At 42.7% G+C, this 26,102-nt stretch overlaps 1 protein-coding gene across 7 annotated transcripts in view; it reads left to right on the top strand.

Moving 5' to 3' along the window:
• Positions 1–26,102, top strand: part of DAZAP1 (DAZ associated protein 1) — a 233,212-nt gene that overhangs the window by 137,504 nt on the left and 69,606 nt on the right. For 6 of the 7 annotated variants that reach the window (XM_033953994.1, XM_033953995.1, XM_033953997.1 and 3 more), the window contains exons 7-10: positions 5,353–5,435; positions 19,437–19,587; positions 20,008–20,037; positions 22,241–22,381. In XM_033953994.1, coding sequence (XP_033809885.1) covers positions 5,353–5,435; positions 19,437–19,587; positions 20,008–20,037; positions 22,241–22,381 — 405 coding nt within the window. The remainder of the gene's footprint in view (positions 1–5,352; positions 5,436–19,436; positions 19,588–20,007; positions 20,038–22,240; positions 22,382–26,102) is intronic. The other variant, XM_033953999.1, reaches the window with a different exon arrangement.

The following is a 26,102-nucleotide window of genomic DNA, read 5'->3' on the forward strand; positions in this document are numbered from 1 at the left end:
GGGCCTCCAAGTCTTTCCTTATCTAGACAACTGGCTGATCAGTGATTCTACCTTTCAAGGGGTGTCAGTAGCAACTTGCACGACAATTCTCTTCCTTCAACAGTTAAGTTTCAAAATCAATTTTTTCAAATCCCAATTTCAACCATCTCAGACTCTACAATTCATAGGAGCTGTGCTCGACCCTATTCATCTCAGGACATTTCTACCGCAGCAAAGACAAGACAATTTGATTCAGCTTTGCACGATCAATCTCAGATAGACAAATGATGATACTCCTGGGCCACATGGCGGACATCACCTACATGTGAGAATATCTGCCTGCTATCCCTGGATAACACTTGTTACAGTAAGTAACTGTGCTATAAGAGCACTAAATCTAAGCGGAGGGACAAAGCCCCTCTAAACATTTGTCTGCCTATTCTCCAGCCTGAACCTCCTGCTCAGACTCCATGGAGGCTGTCTCTTCCTTTTTCATACTTCTTCAGAAATTCATGCAGGATAGTCTTCTTCCCACCCTCCTCCATTGTTAGAAAGCCAGCAATGTTTAGCCTGTGTTCAACAACCTCAATGTTCAAATCCTGTAGCAACACCTCCAGAGGTAACTTGGGCTCCATGTACTCCTATTTGCTATTCTCCAGTACAGGACCCTCATTCTCCTCAAGCTTGGTCAGAGCCAGATATACTTCCAGCTGTGGATCCTGACGTTTCTCCTCTACCATCAGATTCCTATGGAGGAATTTTATTATCCACAATTTTTGCAGAAGGTTTCTTTGCTGCTGAGCCTCAGGTAGTAAAGATTTCCAGGCTATTCTCCAATCCTGCAAAACTCAGAGCAATTCAATATGCTCTTCAAACGTTTCAGAGCAGTTTTTTCCGATCAAGTCCTCCTAGTTCGCACGGACAACCAAGTAGCGATGTATTACATCAATAAGCAAGGAGGAGCAGGTTCTCACCTTCTATGTCAGGAAGCCAAATACATTTGGAATTGCTCGCAACATATTTCTCAAAGCTGTGCATGTACAAGGATCTCGGAACACTCTAGCCGACAAACTCAGCAGATGAACTTCGGCCACACGAGTGGACTCTTTCTACTCCAAAGTGTTACGCCACATTTTTTCACTATGGGGAACTCCTCAGATAGATCTGTTTGTTTCTCCACACAATCAGAAATTACCTCTGTACTGTTCTAGGCAGTATTCTCCTCAACATCTAGAGGCAGATGCTTTTCTTCTGGATTGGATGGACAAGTTCCTATATTTTTTCCTCCAATCCCTCTTATTCTCAAAACATTGGTCCAACTCAAGGCTCAATCAGTCACCGTGATCCTCATAGCTCCTCAGTGGCTCAGACAACCTTGGTACTCCCTTCTACTTCAGCTGTGTGCCAGGGATCCAATCCCCTTGAAGATCTTCCATCTCTGCTCACTCAGTCAAGGGTCTCTTTTACATCCCAATCTGAAATCACTGCACTTCACAGCTTGGTACTTCTTGGAAGATCCTGATCTCTTTGATGCTGTACGAGCCATTATAGCTGCTTCCAGAAGAATTTCTACCCGGCAGTGCCATCAACAGAAGTGGACTCGTTTCTATATGTGGTGTGGTCTCCACCAGCAAGATGCTCCATTGTCATATTTGTCGTCAGTGCTGGATTATCTTTTGCATCTTTCCAATTCTGGACTAAAAACTACTTCGGTCAGAGTTCACCTCAGTGCTGTTAGTACTTCCCACCTTCCTGTCAACAATAAATCTCTGGCTTTTCATCCTCTTGTTTCCAGGTTTATGAAAGGACTTTTCAATTAAAAACCTCCACTCAAGCCACCTCCAGTTGTTTGGGAACTTAATGTGGTACTTAACAACTTGGATGGAAACGCCATTTGAACCAATGACTTCTTCTCATCTCAAGTTTTTACACTTGGAATGTAATCTTCTTAATTGCTCTCACATCTACCCGTAGAGTGAGTGAACTCCAAGCCTTGGTATCTGACCCACCATGCACAGTTTGTCATCATGATAAGGTGGCCCTCCGCACTCATCCTAAATGTCTTCCAAAAGTGGTCACAAAATTTCATCTCAATCAATCTATGCTACCAGTATTCTTTCCAAAGCCTCATTCTCATCCTGGAGAAACACCTCTTAACACATTGGACTGTAAATGTGCCTTAGCTTACTACATACAAAAGACTAAGCCACACAGGACATCACTTCAACTGTTCATCCTTTGAGCCTAACAGATTGGGAAAGCCTGTAATCAAAGGGACTATTTCTACATAGCTGGTGGCCTGTATATCTTTTTGCTACGCACAGGCTGAACTGCAGTTCGATGGACGTGTAATAGTACACAAAGTCCAAGCTATGGCAGCATCAGTAGCTTTCTTACGTTCCACTCCCATTGATGAAATTTGCAAAGCAACTACTTGGTCCTCAATCCATACGTTCACATCTCACTACTGTCTAGAATCCTATTCCAAACAAGATGGCCATTTCAGCCAAGCAGTATTACAGAATGTATTTTCTTCTTAATGGCAAACTCTCCCTCCATCCCATTATCTTCAGCTAGGGAATCCTACATGTGAGAATATGCTGCCTGCTTGTTCAAGGATAAAGCACAGTTACTTACCATAACAGGTGTTATACGGGGACAGCAGGTAGATATTCTCACATCCCTCCCACTTCTCCTGGTTGGCTTCTTAGTTTGCTTACCGAACTGAGGTACCATGGACCTACATCAGATGGGAAGGTACTTGAGCATGCGTGGTGCGGGCAGTCGCAAAGTTTCTTAAAACTTAGTGACAGTTCACTTTCAATGCTGTCCATTCCAAGTTCTGTGGATGTCATCACCCACATGTGAGAATATCTGCCTGCTGTCCCCAGATAAGACTTGTTAACGGTAAGTAACTGTGCTTTATAAGGGGAGTGAAGTCAGGTCTGAGCTTTTATCCTTCTGGTTCTATCTGCTGGCAGGGGATATAACACACACACATGGATTGGTCTGGCAGGACTCAAGGAAAGGAAATTTAACAGGTAAGTCCATATAAAATAACTAACCATACAGTCCAACAAACCAGAAATCTGCCAGAGAAGCTAAGAAACTGGGCACCTCAAAACTGCTAATCCCTCAAAAGGACCTGTTTTTAACTGTTTCTGAAAACAATTTGGCTGCAGCCTAATATCAGTTGTTAACTTATTCCAAAGAGAAAGGGAGCGAAAGGGCAGCCATGGGGAAAAGCACTTGGCTCACATCTTTTGATTTCCTTGCCACTTTGTTGGTATGAATAGCAGATAAGACCTTGTGATTTGAGCAAGTGATGCAAACCTTATCAATTTCTTCCTTTAAATAGGGAGGCCCATTCTGACATAATGCAAAAAAAGAAATCACTCAATTTCACTTATAAGCAAGTTTGGAGCCAATGTAAAAAAATAAAGCAGTGAAACAGACGCTCTGTAAGAAAGGAACAGTATCTTTTATTTAAAGAAACATGTTGCACCTGGTGTTTGCAGAGGCTACACTTGTGAACTGCTCTGTCTTGTTGCATGATTTCCTGCTTTCTTAAGCTTCCATACCCATGTGGTGTACAATGCCTCATGTTTTGCCCAGAACTTTGGAATCCTTGGAGCTGCTCTGGTTCCCTGTCATGTTACATGCTGCAGAATAGTTTGCCATCTGAGCTTTCATTTCTCTTCTGACTTCATTATCAAGGAATATGAACATCACTCCATATTTATTAAGCTTTTAAGTCTCTCTTCCTTGTTTGTTTTTTTTTAATTAGACATATTTACATCCTTAGGGCCATATTTAAGTGTTTCATAGTAAAGTACAGTAATGTTAAGTATTTTCTTTTCTCTGTGACTTGTTCCACTGTGATTAACAATCTCTCTTTAGATTTCTCTTCTTTAGGTATTTGATAAGCAATATCACACAGGTACAGGCCAGTTCCAGAGGCAGAGAAGGGGACGGGCTTTGTCTTCCAGTGCAGGTGTAAACGAAGCTTCAGCATTTGTTCTTTTTTTTTTTCTCCATGACAGTTTTTGTATACCTTTGGGTCTTTGTTTAAACAGAAATATGTACGTGTAACCTTCACCAGTTTAAGATCAGATGTGTAAAGTTTTTTTTAAATGCAGCGAGAAGTTTCTGTATTGATGTTGTATCTTTTAATCAATGTAAGGTAGCTAAATGCTGAAGAAATTTGAAGGCCAGTGCCTTGATTATTGGTGTAGTGTGCCCAGAGGTAGTTGCAAGGGCACATTCTTTCATTAACTTTCATGTCACTCCTCCAGGGCAATGGGCTACAGCAGTTCTATCTTCCTATGGTGCTGAATGACCCTAGGGAGTAAGAACTCTTCATCTCATGGTGATTATGGTAAATTTTATGTCCTTCACTCAAATTCTTATCACTCCCACTCTGCAAATTTCCCGTTACCTCACGTATCAAGGAGTGGCTCCTTTGTATCTGTGATTATACAGTTGAGAAGTTAGGAACCTGTGTTTGACAGAGTGCAGTGGAATGCTGCTCTCCCTGATCATATTCCAATAGAACTTCGTTTACACTGCTGGACTCATGTCTGGGAAATGGAAAAGGTTTTTCTCTCTCGTTTCCTTAGTTCTTTTGACACTTTCTTTCAGTGTTGTCTCTTTCTCTTATTGCTGACAGCAGAATTTGAACTGCTGGAATTGATTTTGGCCTGTATCTTTGTGTATTTTTATAGAATCCTCTCCATAGGCCTCTTTGAGCTTACCCAACCTAGTTGGATAAGTTTAGAGACACTAATTGTTAGAAGTACTGTATTTCTGTTTAACGCTTTAGAGCAATATATGGCTGCTGTCAGCACTACCTGCAAAGGAAATTGCCAACCAAGGGGGAACTGTGGACTTTCAGAAAAGCTGTTTTTTCTTGGAGAGAATTTGAGTTACATATGCAGATCTTGGATGAGCTTGACTTATTTTTTTCATTCATCAAGTTGTAAGTTTTCCTTTAATCTGAGCTGTTATTTTGTAAGGCAGATTCCGGGTGGCGCAAAATACCAGACATGGCACCCCCTCAAAAAATATCCCCGGGCTTGTTTCCTACAACCATCACCAGCTTTATTGCAGATTTGATTGAGGCTAGATGGGTTGTGTTATGTTTATCCAACCCCCTCAGGATGGTAAGACCCATCTTGAATGCCCTTTGGGAATATTGTGACTGGAGGTCTCTTTCCAGCTTTTTATTGTAGCTACTGCTCCCAAGGTTAATGATGTTGTATAGCTTATATCTGAAAGCCTTCTTGAACCCTTGGTCTGCCCTTAATACTGTTCATCATCCTGTTTTGTGTCACAACACCCTGCTACCTTGATTCACTCTTCGTCGTTGGCTAGGTTTTGGATTTATAACTTTCGAGGACGAACAATCAGTGGACCAGGCTGTCAACATGCATTTTCACGACATCATGGGCAAAAAAGTGTGTAGTTGTAGTTTTATTTTATCTTAAGATGAAACCAAGTCTGGGGCATCTGTGGATTTCACTGGCAGTCTATAGTAGAATTGAGGGTTCAGATAATTTGGGCTGTTACTTATAATGTAATATGTTTGGGGTGAGATAAAAAGGGAAGGAGTCTTTAATTGCTTATTGCAGAGGCTCCTGTGGCAGAGATTACTGGATTCTAATTAAAATTTGAGCAGACTATGTGTGTACTGTGACTTCAGGTTTTAAGGGCTTTAGAGATGGCTATTTTTTGTGAGAAGCATATTTTTTCTATGTTTCCAGCAAAATCTACAAAGCTGCCTAAGATTTGGTTTAACGTACCACTCCTTCAGATGTGTATTTCAGGCCAAAATTGTTGTGCTAACTTACCACACAGAGGCTCAGAACTATTGCATGATACAGTTCAAACCAGAAACAAAAAAATATCATGAATACATCTCGAAGGATTGGTAGTAATATTTTTAATTGGGTCACTTACTGTGAAACTTTAGTACAAACCCACAAACTCTTAGTATTAAACCACCATACAGTTAAGTGACCTCCTGTTCATACTGTGTTGTCAGGTCAAGAGGGTGAAAATTTCTTTGTCTTCCTGTTCTCAAATGATTTTTACCCTTCTGGAAATGCCAGTGTATACTGGATAAAGGAAAGCCAAGAGCAGAAAGGGAATAAAGGGGAGTGTGTGTGTTTTTAATTGCCACCATTTTTTTTAAAATCATAACTGAGTGGTAATGTATCCCCACTGAAAACAATGCACAAAATCCCTTAATACATAGGCATTTAATATTGCTGTCCTGTGCCTTGCACGTACAACTGTAAGTCATGTTTGGCAGCAGCAATGTTACTAAAAGTCAATAAAGATATTGCACACTGGCATAGAATTGCTATATAATATGCATTGTATGGTTCTTCTCTTGATAAAGCTGTTTGCTGCAGTGTATAATGTCATTTCTGTAACTCTTCCTGACAATACTAAGGAGCAATTTACAGAATTTCAAAAATGCTGAGTGTTACTATTTTATAGCTACTGCTTAGATGTACTGTTTTGCACCAGAAATGTTTAATATAAAACATTTTCACTCCCAAATTTTACACAGGATTTCTCAGCCACTGTGTTAATATGCGCACACTTGAAGCACACAGATGCTTTTACGAAAGAAACAACTCCTGAAATTGATGTGCTTTATTAGTAAACTGTTTTTATCAGCACTTCTTATGATCCCTTTGGGAAGGTATACATCAACACCCCTATATGTGATAAGTGGCAATTCTGTTGTAAAGACATAGGATTCAGTACTGAAGCTGGTGTCATTCATCTATCTTTCAACTCCTCTCCTTCACCAGTGGAAAATAGCTCCCTCTTCAGTTTTTCCTTTTGCAAGCAAACTGAGAAAGTGTGTTCCAATCAGCTCTGCTTTCTTTTTATTATTTTTGGGTCCTTTTGTCTGTCCTTTTTTTCTGCATGGCTTTGGTGCATGGGGGGTCTTCTTCTTGGGCTTACTCTGCCAGGGAAAGAACACAGACCCACAAGGGTAGGCTGATGCTCGCAAACCAATCTCTTGGAGTACCTGTGGAGTCAGCCTGATTTGTCATCCTTTGAAAGCTGCGAGTCTGTTCCCCTGGGAGCTTGCTTGCCTTCTGATTCAGCGCAGGCTGTGGGGCCTCTATAAACAACCCTTTGGGTGTTAGGGAGCCAGCTGTGAATTATCTCCCCCCAACACGCCATATTGATTTTCAGGGTTTGGAGTTTTTGGTCATAGTCATCCTGATTGGCAGACAGAAAATTTCCAGTGGTGGATTTGTTTTCAGCCGTCTGAGGCAGAAATCCTTTCCCTGCAGGCAGGCTGCTGCTGCAAACTGACAAGGACCAGAAGCCACAGTGAGTACTCCCTTTATTCCCTAGGGGGAAAATCGAGGGCGGGGAGTGTCAGAAAAGGTACATTTGAGGGTTTATTGGGTTATTAAGGTTCCTCTGCCTCCAAAACACTTTTTCAATGTTTTTTTGCATTTTAGGAAAGCTTCTACAGGCCATTTTTGCTATTATTTACTGGTTGTGGCCATTTTGGATTTTTATCTATCTTTTTTTTTAAAGCTTTCTTCTGCCTTAAAACCCCTCATTTTGTCCAAGGATCTTCTGCAATGGATTCCCCAGGTCAATCTGCCCCCATTTCATGCTTTTTTTTTTGCCAGCTTTGTCAGTAGACAAGCGGTCATGTTCCACGTGCCGCAGGGCGTAGGAGGAATGGGTGGGAGCTTCGGGCTCAGCCTCGCAGTCCTCTAGGGTGGGAGAATTCCAAAAAGCCTGGCCAACAGGTTAGAGATCCTATTCAGAAGTAGCACAACAAGGGTGTGAAACGCAAGCACATGGAGGTGGTGGAGGTCCAGCTACCCCAGAGAGGGGTCCTTAGGGGTTTTCAGGCTTTGTCAGTCTCTTGTAGAAAACCTATTTGATGGACCCGGGGAGCACTGTGTTGCCTGTGAATGCGCCAGCACTGATACAGGGAGAGATCCATTCAAAAAAGGCTTCCCCATCCCGGAACAAGCCAGCTCCGAGCATCAGTGACTACACAAGAGCAGTACTGGGAGGACTGGAAGTCCCTTTTCATTCTTTTATTAAGGATCTAAGAACATAAGAATTGCCGCTGCTGGGTCAGACTAGTGGTCCATCATGCCCAGCAGTCCGCTCACGCGGCGGCCCTCTGGTCAAAGACCAGCGCCCTAACTGAGACTAGCCCTACCTAAATTAGTTCTGGTTCAGCAGGAACTTTTCTAACTTTGTCTTGAATCCCTGGAGGGTGTTTTCTCCTATGACAGACTCTGGAAGAGCGTTCCAGTTTTCTACCACTCTCTGGGTGAAGAAGAACTTCCTTATGGGAGGGTGTAGATGGGTTGGAGTAAGTCTTAACAGAGATTTCGGCAGTTGGAACCCAAGCACAGTACCGGGTAAAGCTTTGGATTCTTGCCCAGAAATAACTAAGAAGAAAAAATTAAAAAAACAAAAAAAAATTAAATTGAATCAGGTTGGGCAGACTGGATGGACCATTCGGATCTTTATCTGCCGTCATCTACTATGTTACTATATCTTACATTCGTACAGAATCTGTCCCCTTTCAATTTTAGAGAGTTCTCCCTACCTTGGAGAGAGTGGACAACCTGTCCTTATCTACTAAGTCTATTCCCTTCAGTACTTTGAATGTTTCGATCATGTCGCCTCACAATCTCCTCTATCTGGGTCCAGAGATCAGGAGGCTGTGGCTGCTACTGGTCAAAGTAACGACCTATCAGTGTTCCATCTTTTCAAGTACATCATTTCAGACACACTCTGTGAGATGAAGTTGGACCCTCAACAGCCCTCCACCTTCCAGTTATGAGTGGTACAAATGTGTAGGCTACCTTATTTCTGGCACATCCAAACATCACTGACCAGTGGGAGTCTCCTGAAGGCTCCATAAAGGTAGCAAAGGCTATATCTATTCTATGGCTCCAGACTTCTAACAGAGGTGTTTGCTGCCGAAGGTGTATTCTTCGTTAGTTCAAATGACCAAGCGTACCTCCCTTCCTAGTGAGGGAGGGGTGATGCTGAAGGACACACAGGATCGCAAGGTGGATGTGATCTTTAAGAGAATGTTTGAAGTGCTGGCTTTAGGAACATAACATAAGAATTGTCATACTGGGACAGTCCAAAGGTTCATAAAGCCCTGAATTCTGTTTCCAACAATGGCCAATCCAGATCACCTCGTACCTGGCAAAATCCCAAGGAGTAAAACAGATTTTATGCTGCATATCCTAAATAAGTAGTGGATTTCCTAAGCCATCTCAATAATGACTTATGGACATCTCTTTTAGGAAATTATCCAAACCGTTTTTTAAATGCTTCTATGCTAACTGATTTCACCACTTTCTCCAGCAAAGAATTCAAGAGTTTAATTACATACTGAGGAAAGAAACCTTTTCTCTTGTTTGTTTTAAATCTGCTACTTAGTAGCTTCATCGTATGCCTCCTAGTCCTAGTAATTTTGGAAAAAATAAACAAGCGATTCACATCTACCCTTTCCACTCCACTCAGTATTTTATAGACCGCTATCATATCTCCCCAGAGCCCTCTCCTTCAAGCTGAAGAGCCCTAGCCACTTTAGCCTTTCCTCATAGGGAAGTCGTCCCATCCCGTTTATCATTTTTGTCGCTCTTTCTATATCTTTTCTAATTCTGCTAATTTCCCTAACTTCCTCCCAGTCCACCTCTTCCTTGATTTTCTGCATTAAACTTGTTTAGCAGGTCAGAGAAATAATCCCCCTCACATTCACCAATCTTAAGTACTACAATGTCAGAGTAAGGAGCACTCCTAAGAATCTGCTCAAGATGAGCTCGGTCCATTTCTTGGACTTAGAGAGCACCCTTCATTGCAGCTTTGAGTAATTCAAAGGCATCATAACATTTTCATCTTTGTTTTCCATTCTTTTCCTGATAATTTCTAGCAATCTATTTGCTTTCTTAGCTGCTGCCATTCACTGAGCTGAGGGTTTCAATGTATCTTCAATGATGACACCCAGCTCTTTCCTAGGCAGTGACTCCTACCGTGGAACCCTGCATCACATAGCTATAGTTCTGGTTCCACTTTCCCACATGCATCACTTTGCACTTGCTCACATTAAACATCATCTGCCATTTTGATACTCAGTCTCACAAGATCCTTTTGCAATTTAAAAACTTGAACACCTTTGTGTCATCAGCAAATTTAATTATCTTACTAGTTATTCTCATCTCTAGATCTTTAATAAATATGTTTAAAAAACAGCGGTCTCAGCAAAGACCCATGGGGACTGGACTCAATTGTGGTCACACTAGAAGTTCCCTGGGTGATGGGGCATATGCATACTCTCCAGGATTCCTTTCCCTCCAGGTGGTCCCCCCCAATGGCATTCTCTACAGATGCAGCTTCCCTGGTTATGGGGGGCAAGGAACAGCTTATGTTGGCTCCGGGGAGATGCCCCTCAATCACCTAATGGGTGACACGACTGACACCAGCCTGAGTGGCTGGGAGGCCTACTGCTGTGATCACTCATTCCAGGACAGGTGGACGCCATCAGAAAGTAAGTGGTTCATAAATCATCTGGAACTGAGAGCTATTCATTTGGTGTTGAAAGTACTAGATACTTTCATGACAAGAAAAGCAGTCAGAGTATTTTCTGACAATGCCACCATGGTAGCTTATGTGAATAGACAGGAAGGTACCAGAAGTGCCCCATTACACCTCTAGACACAGATGATCAGATGGGCGGAGGTTCACTTACAGGAGCTCTCAGCAGTCCATGTGGCAGGAGTTGAGAACATTCAATCCAGCTACTTAAGCAGGCAGACGTTGGATCCAGGGGAGTGGTCCCTGTCCCAGGGAATGTTCAGCCTCATTGTGCAGTGCTGGGGAAGACTGGAAATGGATCTCATGGCCTTGGCCAAGAACGCAAAAGTGGATCGCTTCTATAGTCAAAGAGCCGAACCAGGAAGCACAGGGCTGGACACCCCTGGTTCAACCCTGGCCTACAGAGAAACTACTCTGTGTTCCCATTGTGGGCCATGTTAGACTGGATCATCCACAGAGTTGCGAGCCATCAAGGTCTGGTAATACTGTTAGTTCCAGACTAGCCTCATCTGCCTTGGTATGCGGATCTGGTGCGACTACAAAGAGACAGGTGTCTCAAGCAGCTGGTTCATCTGGGATTCCTCAATCGGAGCCCTATTCCCATGGAGAATCCAGAGCGCTTTGACTTTTGGGCATGGCTCTTGAGTGCTCAGCTCTAACTCATAAGGGTTATAACATGCTCTTAGCTTTACCCTTCTCCTCCACTGCCAATTCCAGAGTTCGTTGCTTTCATCTAGCTGCCCCCTATGCCTGGAATAAATTTCTCAAGTTTGTCCATCAAACCCTTTCCCTTGTTTAAAAGCAGACTGAAAATACACCTTTTTGATATCCCCTTCAATCCTTAACCCTACTCCTCTGTCCTCCAACCCAACCAGCTGATTAACCATTCCCCTTAATTGTATCCATGACATCCTATTTGTCTGTCTTGGCTGTTTAGATTGTAAGCACTTTTGAGCAGGGGCTGTTCTCTTCTTTGTGACTCTGTGCAGCACTGCGTGCGTCTGGTAGTGCTATAAAAATAGTAGCTGTAGGTTACGCAGAGGTAGTCGTTACGACTCTCCTTAGAGCAAAGAAACTTTCAACATTTGCGGCTTACGGTAAAACCTGGAAATCTTTCCAGCTCTGGTGCACTAAAGAGCAGGTAGAGCTTTGTCAGGCACCAATTCTGGTGATCTTGGCATCAAGCCGGACTTGATAAAGGCATAGCGGTCACATCTCTCAAAGTATAGGTGGCAGGCCTCGTGCTTTCGGGCTCCTCATCCAGACATCACTCAATTCTTCAAGGGGACTGCTCAGATTGCAACCTCCATTGGGCTGGCCTTTCCCATTATGGAACTTAATGTTGTTCTGAAGGATCTCTCTCAAGCTCCGTACAAGCCTTTGCAACATGCATCCCTTTTGAACCTTACAGTCAATACGGTATTTCTGGTGGCCATTATCATAGCAAGGCAAATCTTGGAATTGCAGGCTCTCTTGCAGAGAACCTTTTCTCAGGTTTACAGAGTCTGGTGTTTCTCTGCAAACAGTTCCTTCCTTTCTTCCGAAGGTGGTCTCAGCTTTTCACATCATTCAAGAGATTCATTTGCCTGCTTTTTACCCTACAGACAAGATTTGGAGATGCTGGATGTGCAAAGAGTCCTGCTTCACTACTTGGAGAGCACCAATGATGCTCATCTATCCAAACATCATTTTATGCTGATCAGCTAATCAAGACGAGGCAGGCCAGCCTCCATGGCTTTAATTGCAGATGGATTCACATGGCAATTTTTTCTTCATATATTGCCTATGGAAAACTGCCACCTATCTCTACTACAGCACATTCGACTAGAAATATTGTTGCTTCCAAGCTGTTTCGCCCAATGAAATCTGTAGAGCATCTACTTGGTCTAGGCTCTATATGTTTACAAGGTTCTACAGAGTGGATATGGTGGCCCAAAAGGATGCTGCATTTGGGTCCTTGGTGCTGCAGGCAGGCTCATCTGTCCCTCCCTAGACGTCTGGCACTGCTTTGGTACATCAGCTTCAGTACAGAATCCTGTCTTTGCAACAGAATTGAAGGTTAGGTTCTTACCTTGGTAATCTTCTTTCTGTTAGAAGACATAGGGTTCTGTACAGCCCGCCCTGTGCAGACTTCTGATTCGCCTGAGTGGCTGGGGGCCCACTCCTGTGATCACTTGCTCCAGGGCAGGTGGATGCCATTGGAAAGCGATGAAAGTATTCCCTGACAGTGCCTTGGACATTGCTGTTGTCTATCATGGAATGACTTCTGTCATTTGGATGAGCGAAACAAACACCCCCCCGCCCCCCAAAAAAAAAAAAATTAAAAAAAAACAAACTACGGGAGTATGAATAGCGCTATTCTTAACCTTCAGGGGAGTTTATTCAATAGTGCTAGTTGCGCATAGCAGGTTGATTCCTAGATACTCCTGAGTTCGTGTTAATTATTGTTTCATCATGACTTACAGAGCAGAACAGAAATGTAGTTTGTCTCTGAAGTTCCCCGTGCCCCTTCATTTCTTTTCTTCTGTTTCAGTGGAGTTCAATTGCCCTGGTACTTACTCAAGAGGGAGCTATTCTCCACTGCTGAAGGGGAGGGGTTGAAAGATATGAGTTCGCGTCTATAGAGCAACAGCTTCAGTATAGAATCTTATGTCTTCTAACAGAAAGATTACCGAGGTTTGAAGCCCAAACTTACCATTGGAGAGAACTTGTGGCTAAGGGAAGTGCTGAAATCCTCCTCAGACACTAAAAACTCAAAAAGGGAGAAAAAAGATTCTGTATTGGGACATGTCATTATTTTTTTCAAACTTTACAAACTACTAGTGACTAAATTATATAGTTTTGCATGTTGAATCTAAAGCTATCTTCAGAAACTGCTTAAAGTGAGTCATGCATCAAATCGCAGTTGAAATATGTAGAAATGAAGTAATATTTATTTAAATATACAAATAGTCTGAACTACATCTGTAACCACATAATTGTCTTTGAAATGTCATTTATGCAGTTAGTTTAATGTTTAACAAAATCCAGCAAAGAGGGCCATATCTTGTTTTCTTCTGTTTTGGCTCATGGGCTCCCTGCCTGACTATCTAATTCCTAATATAAAGTTCTTCCACTCCTGATAGTACACATGACCAGCAGCCTCTGTTGTCATTTTTAAATATCTTTCTATGGACTTGGTTTGTGATGGCCAGTCTGAAACCACCATAGGCTTGCTCAGAAATGCCTTGAACTCTGCTGTTGTCATGGTACAGGAGTCTCAGAGACACTCCAGAGCTCCAGTCAAGTAACTGGGTGAGAGTAGTTACCTCAGTATTGATGGATAGAGTTTCCTGGGTCTCACCCTGTCTCCAAGTTGTTGTCTTATCTTCTTCACCTTTGATCTTCAATATCTTCTCCACTGCTCCTCTTCATTGCACAACATAACTTGCAGAACAGATTTGCTGTAACCATACAAAACTGACCATCTCACTGTAGGCATTACTCTCTTCCTTGCCTCTTCACACTGTTCTTTCAACAGTTGCAGCTGGAAGAGGAGATACCTGTGACCTTATTTTTATATTGAACCAATTTACCATGTAAACCCCAACATAGAAGTCTACAATCGTTCTTAAGTTTTTCAGATTCTTTCCTTTCGGATTATGCTTAGAAATCCATATTCTCATGAACCTTAGAGCTATTATAATAATAATAATAACTTTATTCTTCTATACCGCCACAATCTTGCGACTTCTAGGCGGTTTACAATCAAGCGTGCTGGACATTCAGCGAAATACAATAAGTAGATATTCAGAGGAAATACAGAGATCAGAGACCTCAGGAGGCAATAGTATAGAAATACAATTTGCTGAGCGAAAATGTAATATGTACATTTTAGTAGGTAATGTCCGACAGGACCTGTTGGGGATAAATAGCAATGTAAAGTTACGATAAGATTATATTTATAACAGTGCTGTAAGTTCAGGTGGAATAGGGAGGGGGGAGGGAGAGGGAGAGCGGGTCAATTGTTTAGGTATTTCTGGAACAGTTATGTTTTTAGGCGTTTCCTGAATTCCCCGTATGTAGTGGGCGAAAGCAGTTGGTCTAGGTCTTTGCCCCATAGGATTGCTTGGTGAGAGTGAAGGTGTTCGTGGTGTTTTTTCATTTTGCAGCCTCTAACTGGAGAGAAAATGAGTTTTGGGTGTGTGTTTCTCTTGAGTTTGTTATTAGAAAATGCGAAAAGGTCCGTTATGTACTTGGGGGTCAGGCCGTATAGTACTTTGAAGCAGAGGCAGGCAAATTTAAACCTTACTCGGGCTTCCGTTGGTAGCCAGTGCAGCTGCCGATAGTAGGGTGTCACGTGGTCGAATTTCTTCAGCCCGAAGATAAGTCTGACCGCAGCATTTTGCATTATTTGGAGACGTCTCATATTCTTTTGTGAGATTGCTAGATAGGCGATGTTGCAGTAGTCAAGCTGACTCAGTATGAGGGATTGCACTAGGATTCTGAATGTTGACGTATCGAAGTATGATTTAATGGTTCTGAGTTTCCAGAGAGTAAGGAAACCTTTTCTGAATAGGGAATCCACTTGTTCCTTCATTGTTAGACATTGGTCTAGAATAACACCTAGTATTTTCATGGTGGGCTGAATAGGGTAGTTGAGTTTATTGATGCATAGTGGGGTTTTATTGTCAAGCGGGTGAGGGGAGGCAACGAAGAATTTTATTTTTTCTGGGTTGAGCTTGAGCTTGAAATCTGTCATCCATTGTTCCATCTCATTTTTGGCATCGGATGCCTTGGAAATGGTTTCCGAGATGGAGTTGGCGAATGGGATGATGATCGTAAAGTCATCTGTGTAGCTGAATAGTTTTATTCCTAGTTGGGTTAGTTTCACACCTAATGAGGACATGTAGATATTGAAAAGCAGTGGGGAAAGCGGTGACCCTTATGGCACTCCGGATGAGTGTTATGAGCCGTCTGCTATGTGACACAGGTCCTATTTCCAACAGATCCAGATCCTTAGGCAAGACACCTGTCCTAATGGTAGTTACAATTCTATAGCCATAACTTTGATCTGTACGTAAGTCTTCGATCACTTTATTGCTGAGCTGAGGAAGATAGGGCCAACAGATCGTAGTAAAATCAGGATTTATTTCCAGTTCAGTAGCAAAATTCTACATTTTTTCAAGGACCTGCCCATTTTTTGTTGCTTAATGTCTTGCCTTCTAAAGCAGTCACCAAGTGTCTGGTAGCTCGCCTTTGAGCAGGTTACAGATAATTCACACCAGCTTCCTTTGTAGCTTTTCTTCAACATAATGCATCACTCTTTCCTTTAAACCAATGTTTACAGGAACCACCTTCAATAGCTTGAAGAGTTCTGTCTGCTCCTCTTTCTTTCGGGCATGTACAGCACTGCGTATGCCTTTCAGCACTATATAAGTGATAAGTAGCCAAACAACTTGAGTCTTCCCTTTAGTTGCTTTTACAGGAACAAAATGCCACAAATATGTGCTGCCTCGCCATGCAAACTGTGTAATACCTGGATATATTTAGCCATTCTCTTCTGCCTTTAACATGGTCCTGTTATCATGACCATCAAAGAAAATGCAACCAATGCCATTCTGCAGTTCCTCCTCAAACTGTATATCCTTTTTTTTCATATTTCTCACCCGAGTCTTCTTTACCTTGTTGTGATCAGTCACCAAAGCAGTGTCCAAGTGAGTGATGAGTCCTGCATCAGTCCAGGCAGCAGTAGCAATCTCTGCTGTCTCTCTGTCCAGTATGGTGTCTTAAACTGGCAAGTGATATGTTTATTTTTGGGGTTTTTTTTTTTGTAAATCGTTATTCATTTTACATCTTACAACAAGTGTAACAATTAAATAACAGTTGAAATTGAATATATCACTTGAATCATATTCAACATTAAAACATTAAAATTTTAACCCAATCCCTCCCAACCCAACCATAACCTATGCATTCACAAACCTCATATACAATATTCTTTATTATTATTGATCTAAATATTTAAATGATATGTTGGTTATAACCTCTGTATTATATTTTGGCCTCTTCCTAGCTCTAGAGCAGGGGTGTCCAACCTGCAGCCCCGTGAAGTATTTTGTGAGGCCCCGGTCGAGGGTGATGTAGTGTTTTCCTCTGCTGCTCCCGGGTGTTTACCGTCTTGCTGGCTCCCTCCTCTGTCTTGCTGTCTTTGCGTGTTTGTGCAGCCCCAGAAAAAATTTTCGGCCAATGCGGCCCAGGGAAGCCAAAAGATTGAACATCCCTGCTCTAGAGCAATAGGAGCTTCCTCCATTGGTTCTTCTGCCACGCCATCCAAATCTCCATTTTCCACTAAGCACAGATCTCTCCATATGTACTTCCAATACACTTCCAGGTAAACCTGACTAAACTTAACATGCCAGTGTAAATTCGAAAGTTCTCTGTAATGTCGCTATCTGAATACAGTCTCTTCCCTTGTAAACCGCTTAGAAATGTGTATGGTGGTATATAAAAATAAAAGTTATTATTATTATCATCTTACTCTTCTGTTCTTTTTGCACTATTTATTCTCCATTTTTCTTCATCCTCTTTTCTTTTTGCCTGTTTGTCTTCTGTAATTCTTGCCTTCAGGTCTCAGGGAGATCAACTGGTCCAATATGATGACATTCAACACTCCCAACTTTCTCTCTTTGACTTTTTATAAAGGCTAACTCAATCACAGGACTCTTCTCTCTGCTGCATTCACAAAAGTATGTGTATGCCACTGACACAGGCAGAATTGCATCCCACATCAGTACAACTCTATTTCACAATTGCAGATGTGTGTCGAGCTTCTTTATAAATCTGTCTTTCTCTTCCAGTTTTGCTCTGTCCAGCTTGTTTCCACCTAGATTTCAAATTTGCTTTAATCCTAACACGCTGTTTATAATGGGATCACTGATTTTAGATTTGCTTTATATCACTGAGCAAGTAGTCCAGTTGTTGGGTCATTGACTAGTTCCATCAGTGCTATAATTTTGTTGGTCTTGATCACAGATGTCTCTCAAATACAACCCATATATAATGAGATCCCTGTAGTTCATCTACAAGTAATTCTTTGCCTGAACTCACCAAATGATGTAAATGAGTCCAAACTTGCAGTCATTTTTACTTTTGGACATTTTCAATATTAGATTATTGCTATGACAAAGCTATATTGAAAACCTGTGAATGAGAAAATGAAACTAATGTGTTAGTGTCAGTATGGGTAAATAAGTAAGATAAATTGATAAGTGAGACCAAAAGGCATTAATATGCAATGCAAACACACAAAACCTATTATCAGAGCACTTAAAACAGATTTCAGTAATTTGTGTATTTTTGCATAATTTCCTAGAAATTCACGGTAGGTAAGTGAATAATATATTACACAAAATTTAAGCTATTTGTTGATTTTTTTTTTTCCATATGACACTGTATAATTTTTTCACTAGTACTTTTTAAAATTGACATCTCCAAAACTGGCACACCCTAATTCTATATGCAGTGCATGCAGCAGAAAGCAGGGCCCAGATGGCTATGCCCTACATACTGCAGATTCCAAAGTTGGGGGGGTCTCTTGCTGTTTCTAGGAAACAAAGGCACATTCAAGAGCCACTGGTGTTTCTTAATGATTGAGATGCCCATGTGCTGGTCTAGATCTGAGTTTTCAGGCAGTGGTAACTTTTTTTTTTTTTAGCCCTGGAGGTACACCACTGTGCCATGCCACTTTAGGAAACAAGCACACAGTATTCTGTCATCTTTAGGCCCCTTAGAGCTAGTAGCAAATACAGTTGAATTTTATTACTGATCCTGCCATATTGATTAAACAAGTTTATAACTCAGTTTAAGTGTTTATATGGTACAGCCTTCCTTTCATACAGATATGCAAAAAAGAAAAAAGCCCAGTCTGCCCTTTTATATTGATGGTGTCCTGTTTGCTCTGATAGGAATGGGAGGTTTAGAAGAGTACTTCTGAGATTTATATTCCTAGCACATTTAAAATGGGCCAAAAATTAAAATGAGTTCACAGCTGAGATTAGTAAGATCATGAGTCAGTCACTCCACACAGTGCTTTGGATAGGAATGTGTTTGTTTTCTGAGTTGCTAACCTACAACACAGTATGAAAATTTGCTTCTTATTGACTCAAAACTGTACAGTTTTTGTATTACTTTGCATGTGTTTATTTTTTTTGTTAGATATAATATAAGATTCTCTTACCACATCCATTCCCTCTGACATTATTTTCAAGTTAATTAAATTGAGATTCTTTAAGCATTAGCGTGGGGAAGGTAAGTCTTTATCTTCCATTTAGATATTTAAATAAAATCAAAGTAGAAAAAGACAGAGTATATTTTTAAAAAGCCTGTGTTTCTCAGGTATGAGAGAAGCTGACTATGCAGGTAATAGGGTGGCTCTACAAATGACTTCAAGATGCAACTGCACACTTATATCCTTTTTAGATAGAAACATCCCTAGCTAAATCATTGTTGAAGTATCCAAAGATATTCTGAGGGGAAAAGGGCATTTGATTGCCGTACAATATGCCAGCAGCTCTTAAGAGGTGCTGCAGTTTTATTAAGAATTTTTTTTCAAGAGTGGGTTTAAAATCTTTTTTGTATGATCAAGTATATGAACAGGGCTTCTGGTGTCTTATAGTTGCTAACTATTGTACCTGAGAAACATTTTATTAAATCTTACTGGCCTAAATAAGTTTTAAATTAAGTATTTAGTTTTAAGTCTTAAGGTACTTAAGTGTAGTATTAACTATATGGAAATATGGGGCGGGGGGAGGGATGCATTGGCAAGTGACTCCCTCCTGAATATATCCTCTGTCTTTTAGGTTGAAGTGAAGCGAGCAGAACCTCGAGATAGCAAAAGCCAAACTCCAGGCCAGCAAGGAGCCAGCCAGTGGGGAGGCAGGGCCATGCCAAATGCCAATGGTTGGCCAGGGCAGCCTGCTCCGCCTTGGCAACCAGGATTTGGCCCACAGGGTAATGTTTTTACTGCAATCTGAATATTACTTTATATGGACAGAGCCTGTATTAATCTTTCAAGCCACTGAAGAACTTTCTTTAAACATAAGATTATAAAGGCATTCTATTTTATTGTGAAGCAGTCCAGAATTGCTGTTTCCTCTCTAGCCCTTAAGGCTTTGTTCCCCACTGCATCTGTTGCTGAGCTAACTGGTCGTCTTTCCTGCAAATTCCACTGCTTGGTTCTGCAGCTGGGACTAGGTCATGGGGAACTGGAGACAACAAGCAGATGCTTCTGAAGGGTGAACCCAAACTTTTTGTGTGGCTTTTTTTTTTTCATTTCCATCCTTTGATTAGACCTTTGTCCAGAAGACAAACTTGAGCTGACAGCGGTTAGTTTTTCTCTTAACAGTTCCATAAATTGTTCTTTCTTTTTAGGAATGTGGATGCCAGCAGCACAGCCCATCGGTAAGTACTATAGGACCCTGGGAAAGCCTTAAATGAACATGGTGTCTTCATTTATCATAGTTCCAGTGTGTGAGTTTTGGGTTGTTTTTGTTTTGTTGTTTTTTTGAGGGGCGGGGGGTTATTTACACTTAATCATTTAAATTATTATTACAAACAACTCACCAAAGTCTACACCAGTGAATTGCAAACTGTGTGCCACGGTGAGATTCCAGGTGTGCCGCCAAGGATCAAGTCACTTTCGGTGTTGGCTCCTCTCCGCCCCCACATGAACCTCATCTCATTTTCCATGATCTCAGGGCCATGTCTGGAGGGCCTCCAAGCATGTGCAGATGATGTGATGATGTTGTGTGCAACGTTATCATGTCTACGTCTGAGCATGCTTGGAGGCCTTCCAGACATGGCCCTGAGATCAGGGAAAATGAGACAAAATTCGCATGGGGTGGAGTGAGGGGCAGTGTTGTGGGTGTGCCACAGAAAACATTTGTTCCTTAGTATGCCAGAGCAAAAAAAAAAGTTTGCAGGACACTGGTCTACACAAACAAGAAAAATGAATGACCATTGAGGTTTTCCTTTGTTGTGTTTGACCAAATTTAAGAGACTGGGCAGAAGGGAAAAATCTCTACTTAAGTACTGCATATACTCGAATATAAAGACGAGGTACCCTTTTTTCCCCAAAAAGGAGGAAAAAAAAGTTGGCTTGAGTATAAGGGGGGGGGGGAGTGTTTCATATTCATGTGCCCTGCCAGGATCTGCACTCAGCTCCCATCACTCCATGCTAGGCTCTGCACTAGAGACTGACATGGGGACAAATTTTTCCCCATTACCGCAGGAACTCAATTTTCTCGTCCCCTCCCCATGAGTTTTGTCACTGTCCCTGTCTCTGCCCCATTCCTGTAAGCTCTGCCTTAACCGCACAAGCCTCAAACACTTATGATTTTAAATTGTTTGAGGCTTGTGCAGATGAGGCCAGAACTTGCAGGGACAAGAAAAGACTTGCCGGGATGGGAAAATGAGTTCCCACGGGCACATGGGAAAAAATATCCCCACATCATTCTCTACTCTGCACCCAACCCCCCTCACTCTCTGCCCTGCCAAACTCTCCATCCTGTCCCCCCTCCCTCCTTCCCTGCTAGGTTCTGCACCCTGTCCCACCTCCCTGCCCTGTACCCTGTTCCCCCTCTCTCCCACCTCCCTGCTCTGTACCTTGTCCCCCCTCTCTCCCGATGTCCTGCAGGCCTCCTCTGAGCCTGCTGTATGACCTGGTGGTCCAGTGGTAGGCCGGGACTGGAGGGATCCCTCCTGTCCCAGCCAACTCTTGATAAATTTTTATGTCCCTCCCGCCTCCCCCATGTACCTTTTTGAATTCCTTGTGGTGTACCAGGCAGGAGCGAGCTTTCTGCACTCCTGCCTCATGCAGAGTCCCTCCCTGAATGGCTGCCTTGAGTTCTCGCAGCCCAGTGGTGTACCAGGCATGAGCAAACTTTTTGCACTCCTGCCCGGCCCTGACCCACTCCCTAAATGGCTGCTGCCAGTTCTCACAAGTCCAACTGGTGGCAGCCATTCAGCGAGCGGCTCTGCGCCGGGCAGGAGCACCAAAAGCTCACTACTGCCTGGTACACTGCTAGACTGCAAGAACTTGCGGCAGCCATTCAGAGGGGCTCAGTGTGGGGAAGGAGCACGGAAAGCTCACTCTTGTCTAGTACACCAGGAATTCAAAAAGGTATGCGGGGGGAGGTGGGAGGGAGGTAAAAAAATTGTCAGTTGGCCAAGACAGGAGACTGGAGGGATCCCTCCTGTCCCGGCCCACCAGGTCATATGGCAGGCCGGCAAAGGCCTGCAACAAGTTCGGGAGGGGGGGCGAGTGAGTGCTGATTTGAATATAAGACTAGACACCCCCCCCCCCCCCCATTTTTGGGCCCAAAAATCTCATATTCGAGCATATATGGTATATAATAACCAAACATTTTTCCCTGGTGTCTAAGATAAAAGTAAAGGGAGAGGCCGAGGATCTTTCTTCAAAGCATCAATTTGAATCATAAATAGCTTCGAATACATTTCCAGCAATTTTATTTTTAGATTACAGGTGGCAGTTCTAACAGGGCCTCAGTTTTGTACTGTTCTGTACCCCTACACTGGCTAGAATCTATGAACCTGATCTGCACTGAGTATGTAAGCTAATTATTTTATTATTGAATGTCTTTAGGTGGGTTTGGACCACCTGCAGGCCGAGGACCACCACCCCCACCCCCACCACAATTTACTTCCTACCTAGTTTCAACGCCACCAGGTGGATTTGCTCCACCACAAGGCTTTCCTCAGGGCTACGGCACCCCTCCACCATTCAGTAAGTGCCCTTAACAGCAGAGGACCTCTCTGCTCTGTATGTTTGTTCTTAAGATGTGCATAGTTTTTTAGTAAATCGGGGGGTAATTTCTGCCTGATTTTTAATGAAGTGGTTTTCTGCTGAGTTTTGTTTATCCCAGGACAAGCAGGCAGCATATTCTCACTGATGGGTGATGTCACCGACGGAGCCCCAGCACAGACACTTGAAAAGTGAATCGCAATTTCAAGTTTTATAAAGTTCACGATCAGTCCGCACCGTGCATAAGCGAGTGTCTTCCTGCCCGACGTAGGCGTACGGTCCCTCAGTTTCTTAGTTTCCGTGGAGCTAAGAAGACGCGGTCAATGGCTGTTGAAATTTTTTTGCCTTCCCGCTCTTGTGTTTCTGACTTTTTCAGTCAGTTTCGTGTTTCTTTATTCTTTGTCTTTTTACCTCTGTTGGGGGGAGGAAAAAAATATTTTTTCCGTTTCGTGTGTTTGGCCCGGTGGGACCTATTGTACCACCTTGGTCTCCAACTTCGATTTGGCTGAGGCGGTCTTTCCGTCAATGTCACGCCTGCAGACAGGATTTTAAAAGTGTGGTCACTGTGCTCGGCCCATATCTGTGACTGACCCACATCGCTAGTGTCTCCAGTGTTTGGGACCGGAGCACCACCCAGAAACTTGTACTCAGTGTTTTTCTCTTCAGAAGAGGACTTTGAAAACTGCCGCCTTCAACAGAAGTTATTGTTCGGTGTCACTATGGAGAAGGAGCTGACATCACTACTGACACCAGCAGCACCAACCAAGACGACACTGTGTATATCGACACCGGCGGAAACATCTCCGATGGCGCAACCTTCTGTAGATAAGCCAGCTAAGAAGCCTTCACTTACCCTATCTGGGACTCGGGTCAAAGTAGCATTGAGTTGAGTCATGCCGACCTCGAAAAAGTCCCATAAGTGCCAGGACCCAATTTCGGTGAATGCCTTGACATCAGCATCCTTATCGCTGGACCAGAGTATAGCACCAGTGGTACCGGCTAAGAAGCAAATGGTGCCGGTGCTCTCCCTAAAGCAAAAGATTGACAATTTGCTTCAGGAGGAATTGGGTGAGCATTTTCAGATGCTGGTGCTGACTCAAATTATGGCCACTTCGACACCGACTGTCCAAGCTAGGTCGACACCAGCTCTCCAGGTGACAGTTCAGTCTGAGCCTATAGCAATGCCGACCAAACCTCACATTGATGCTCCACCTGTGTTGGGACCATTGACTGGGAGTCAATTGATCTCACTCTACGGCACCAGTCGTCTTCGACTCAAACATCTAGAGAGGCAACCGGGTTCAGTCCCGGAAGGCCTCTCATAAGATGAAGCATATTGAGTCTTCGGCACAGTCCTCATTCTATTCAGGATTCAGACTTATTGGAAAACTCGGAGCAAGAACAACTCTTGTCTGATGATGAGGATTCTGATAGTTCAGATTTAGCTCAGCATCAACCTGCTGCTTTTTCTGAAAGGCCCTCTTTTTCAAGGTTTCTCCGGCAAATGTCTGAGGACCTTTCCATTTCATTGGAGGCGGACTCCAAGTATAGTAAACAGTTCTTGGAGGCTCTAGACTGTGACCAACCACCAAAAGAACTACTAAAGCTTCCTCTTCATGATATTTTGCTTGAGATTTTCTACAAAAATCTGGTAACTCCGCTTTCTGTTCTTGTGGCTCCTAGAAAGCTTGACTCATTATATAGAGTGGTTCCTATTCCTGGGTTTGATAAACCTCAGCTTTTTCATGAGTCTCTTCTGGTAGAATTAACCTTAAAAAGACTGCAGGGGCTAGTGTCTATGCGTCTGTACCACCGGGCAGAGAAGGTAAAGCAATGGACAAATTTGGTAAACGCCGTTACCAAAATGCAATGTTGGCGAACCGAGCTGGAAACTATAATTTCCATTTTTTCTTCTACCTTAAAACATCTGGTTAAGCAGTTTTTCAAAAATATATTATTCCTTCACATAAAACTCAAATTTTTCAAAATCTTATGGCTACAGTTTTGCAATTGAGGAAGTATATGGTTCATTCTACCTATGATACATTCAAGCTTACCTATGAGATGCCTTACCTGGCTTCGTGTCTCCGAGTTTGATGTCAACCACCAAGATCGTTTGGCTAACGGTCTGTGTCTTGAAGATAAACTTTTTGGACCATCCATGGACACTGCTACTCAAAAATTGTCTGCCCATGAAACCAGGTGGGACTTTGCTCAAACCACCTTCTAGAGCTTTCCAGCCTGCTTCATCGTATCGATACAGATATACTGCTAAACCTGCTCCTCTTCAATCTAGGAAGCAAAAGCAGCAACCACATCAACCTAAACAGAGGCTGCTCAACAAAAACCTACACAGCCTTTTTGACGTGTTCCTCAAGGGCATAGCCAATGTTCCCATTCTCAAATCTCTACCTCAGATGATCGGAGGACAACTTCAATATTACATCAACCGGTAGGAGCTCATCACTACAGATCTTTGGGTTCTAGATATCTTTCGTCAGGGGTATGCTCTCCACTTTCATACCTTTCCTCCAGATCATTCTCCAAGAGAATCTATTTCGGACCCTGCACAGTCTACTCTTCTCATTCAGGAGATTCAATCTATCCTTCTTCTAAATGCCATCGAAGAAGTTCCTCTTTCTCAGCAGAATCAGGGATTCTACTTCCAATATTTCTTAATTCTGAAGAAGATGGGAGGTATATGACCCATTCTGGATCTCGGAGAGCTCAACAAATTTCTAGTCAAAGAGAAATTTTGGATGCTCTCCCTTGCCCTTCTTTATCCGCTTCTGGATCAGAATGATTGGCTATGCTCTCTGGATCGCAAGGAAGCCTACACACATATACCAATTTATCAGGCTTATCGCAAATACCTTCGTTTTCAAGTAAATGGATGTCATTATCAGTACAAGGTTCTTCCTTTTGGCCTGGAATCTTCAACCATGGTTTTTACAAAGTGCCTGATTGTTTTGGTCGCATATCTCCGATCCCACAGTCTTCAAGTCTTTCCTTATCTGGACGACTGGCTGATCAAAGCTGTTTCATCGCAGAAAGTGGTTCTAGCAACATCTAAGACCATTTCATTCCTACAAGCTTTGGGATTCGAAATCAATTTCCCAAAGTCTTACCTAGTTCCGACTTTACGTCTCCAATTCATTGGGGTTATCCTCGATACTACTCTCCTGAGAGCATTTCTCCCTCCAAATCACCTGGACACTCTTTTCATCCTCTGTCAACAGATGTTGACGATACACACCATCTCAGTGAGACACATGATGGTTCTCCTAGGCCAGTGATTCCCAACCCTGTCCTGGAGGAACACCAGGCCAATCGGGTTTTCAGGCTAGCCCTAATGAATATGCATGAGAGAGATTTGCATATGATGGAAGTGATAGGCATGCAAATTTGCTTCATGCATATTCATTAGGGCTAGCCTGAAAACCCAATTGGCCTGGTGTTCCTCCAGGACAGGGTTGGGAACCACTGTCCTAGGCCACATGGCTTCCACAGTTCATGTAAACACCACTGGCAAGGCTGCATCTTCGTATTCCTCATTGCACCCTTGCTTCTCAGTGGTCTCAAATGACAGATCATTTATCACAACATATATACTACTATTAATTATTTCTATAGTGCTACCAGACGCATGCAGCACTGTACAGAGTCACAAAGAGTAAGAAAACAGTCCCTGCTTGAAAGAGCT

Source organism: Geotrypetes seraphini, chromosome 8 (genome assembly GCF_902459505.1).
Source record: "Geotrypetes seraphini chromosome 8, aGeoSer1.1, whole genome shotgun sequence".
Classification (NCBI taxonomy): domain Eukaryota; kingdom Metazoa; phylum Chordata; class Amphibia; order Gymnophiona; family Dermophiidae; genus Geotrypetes; species Geotrypetes seraphini.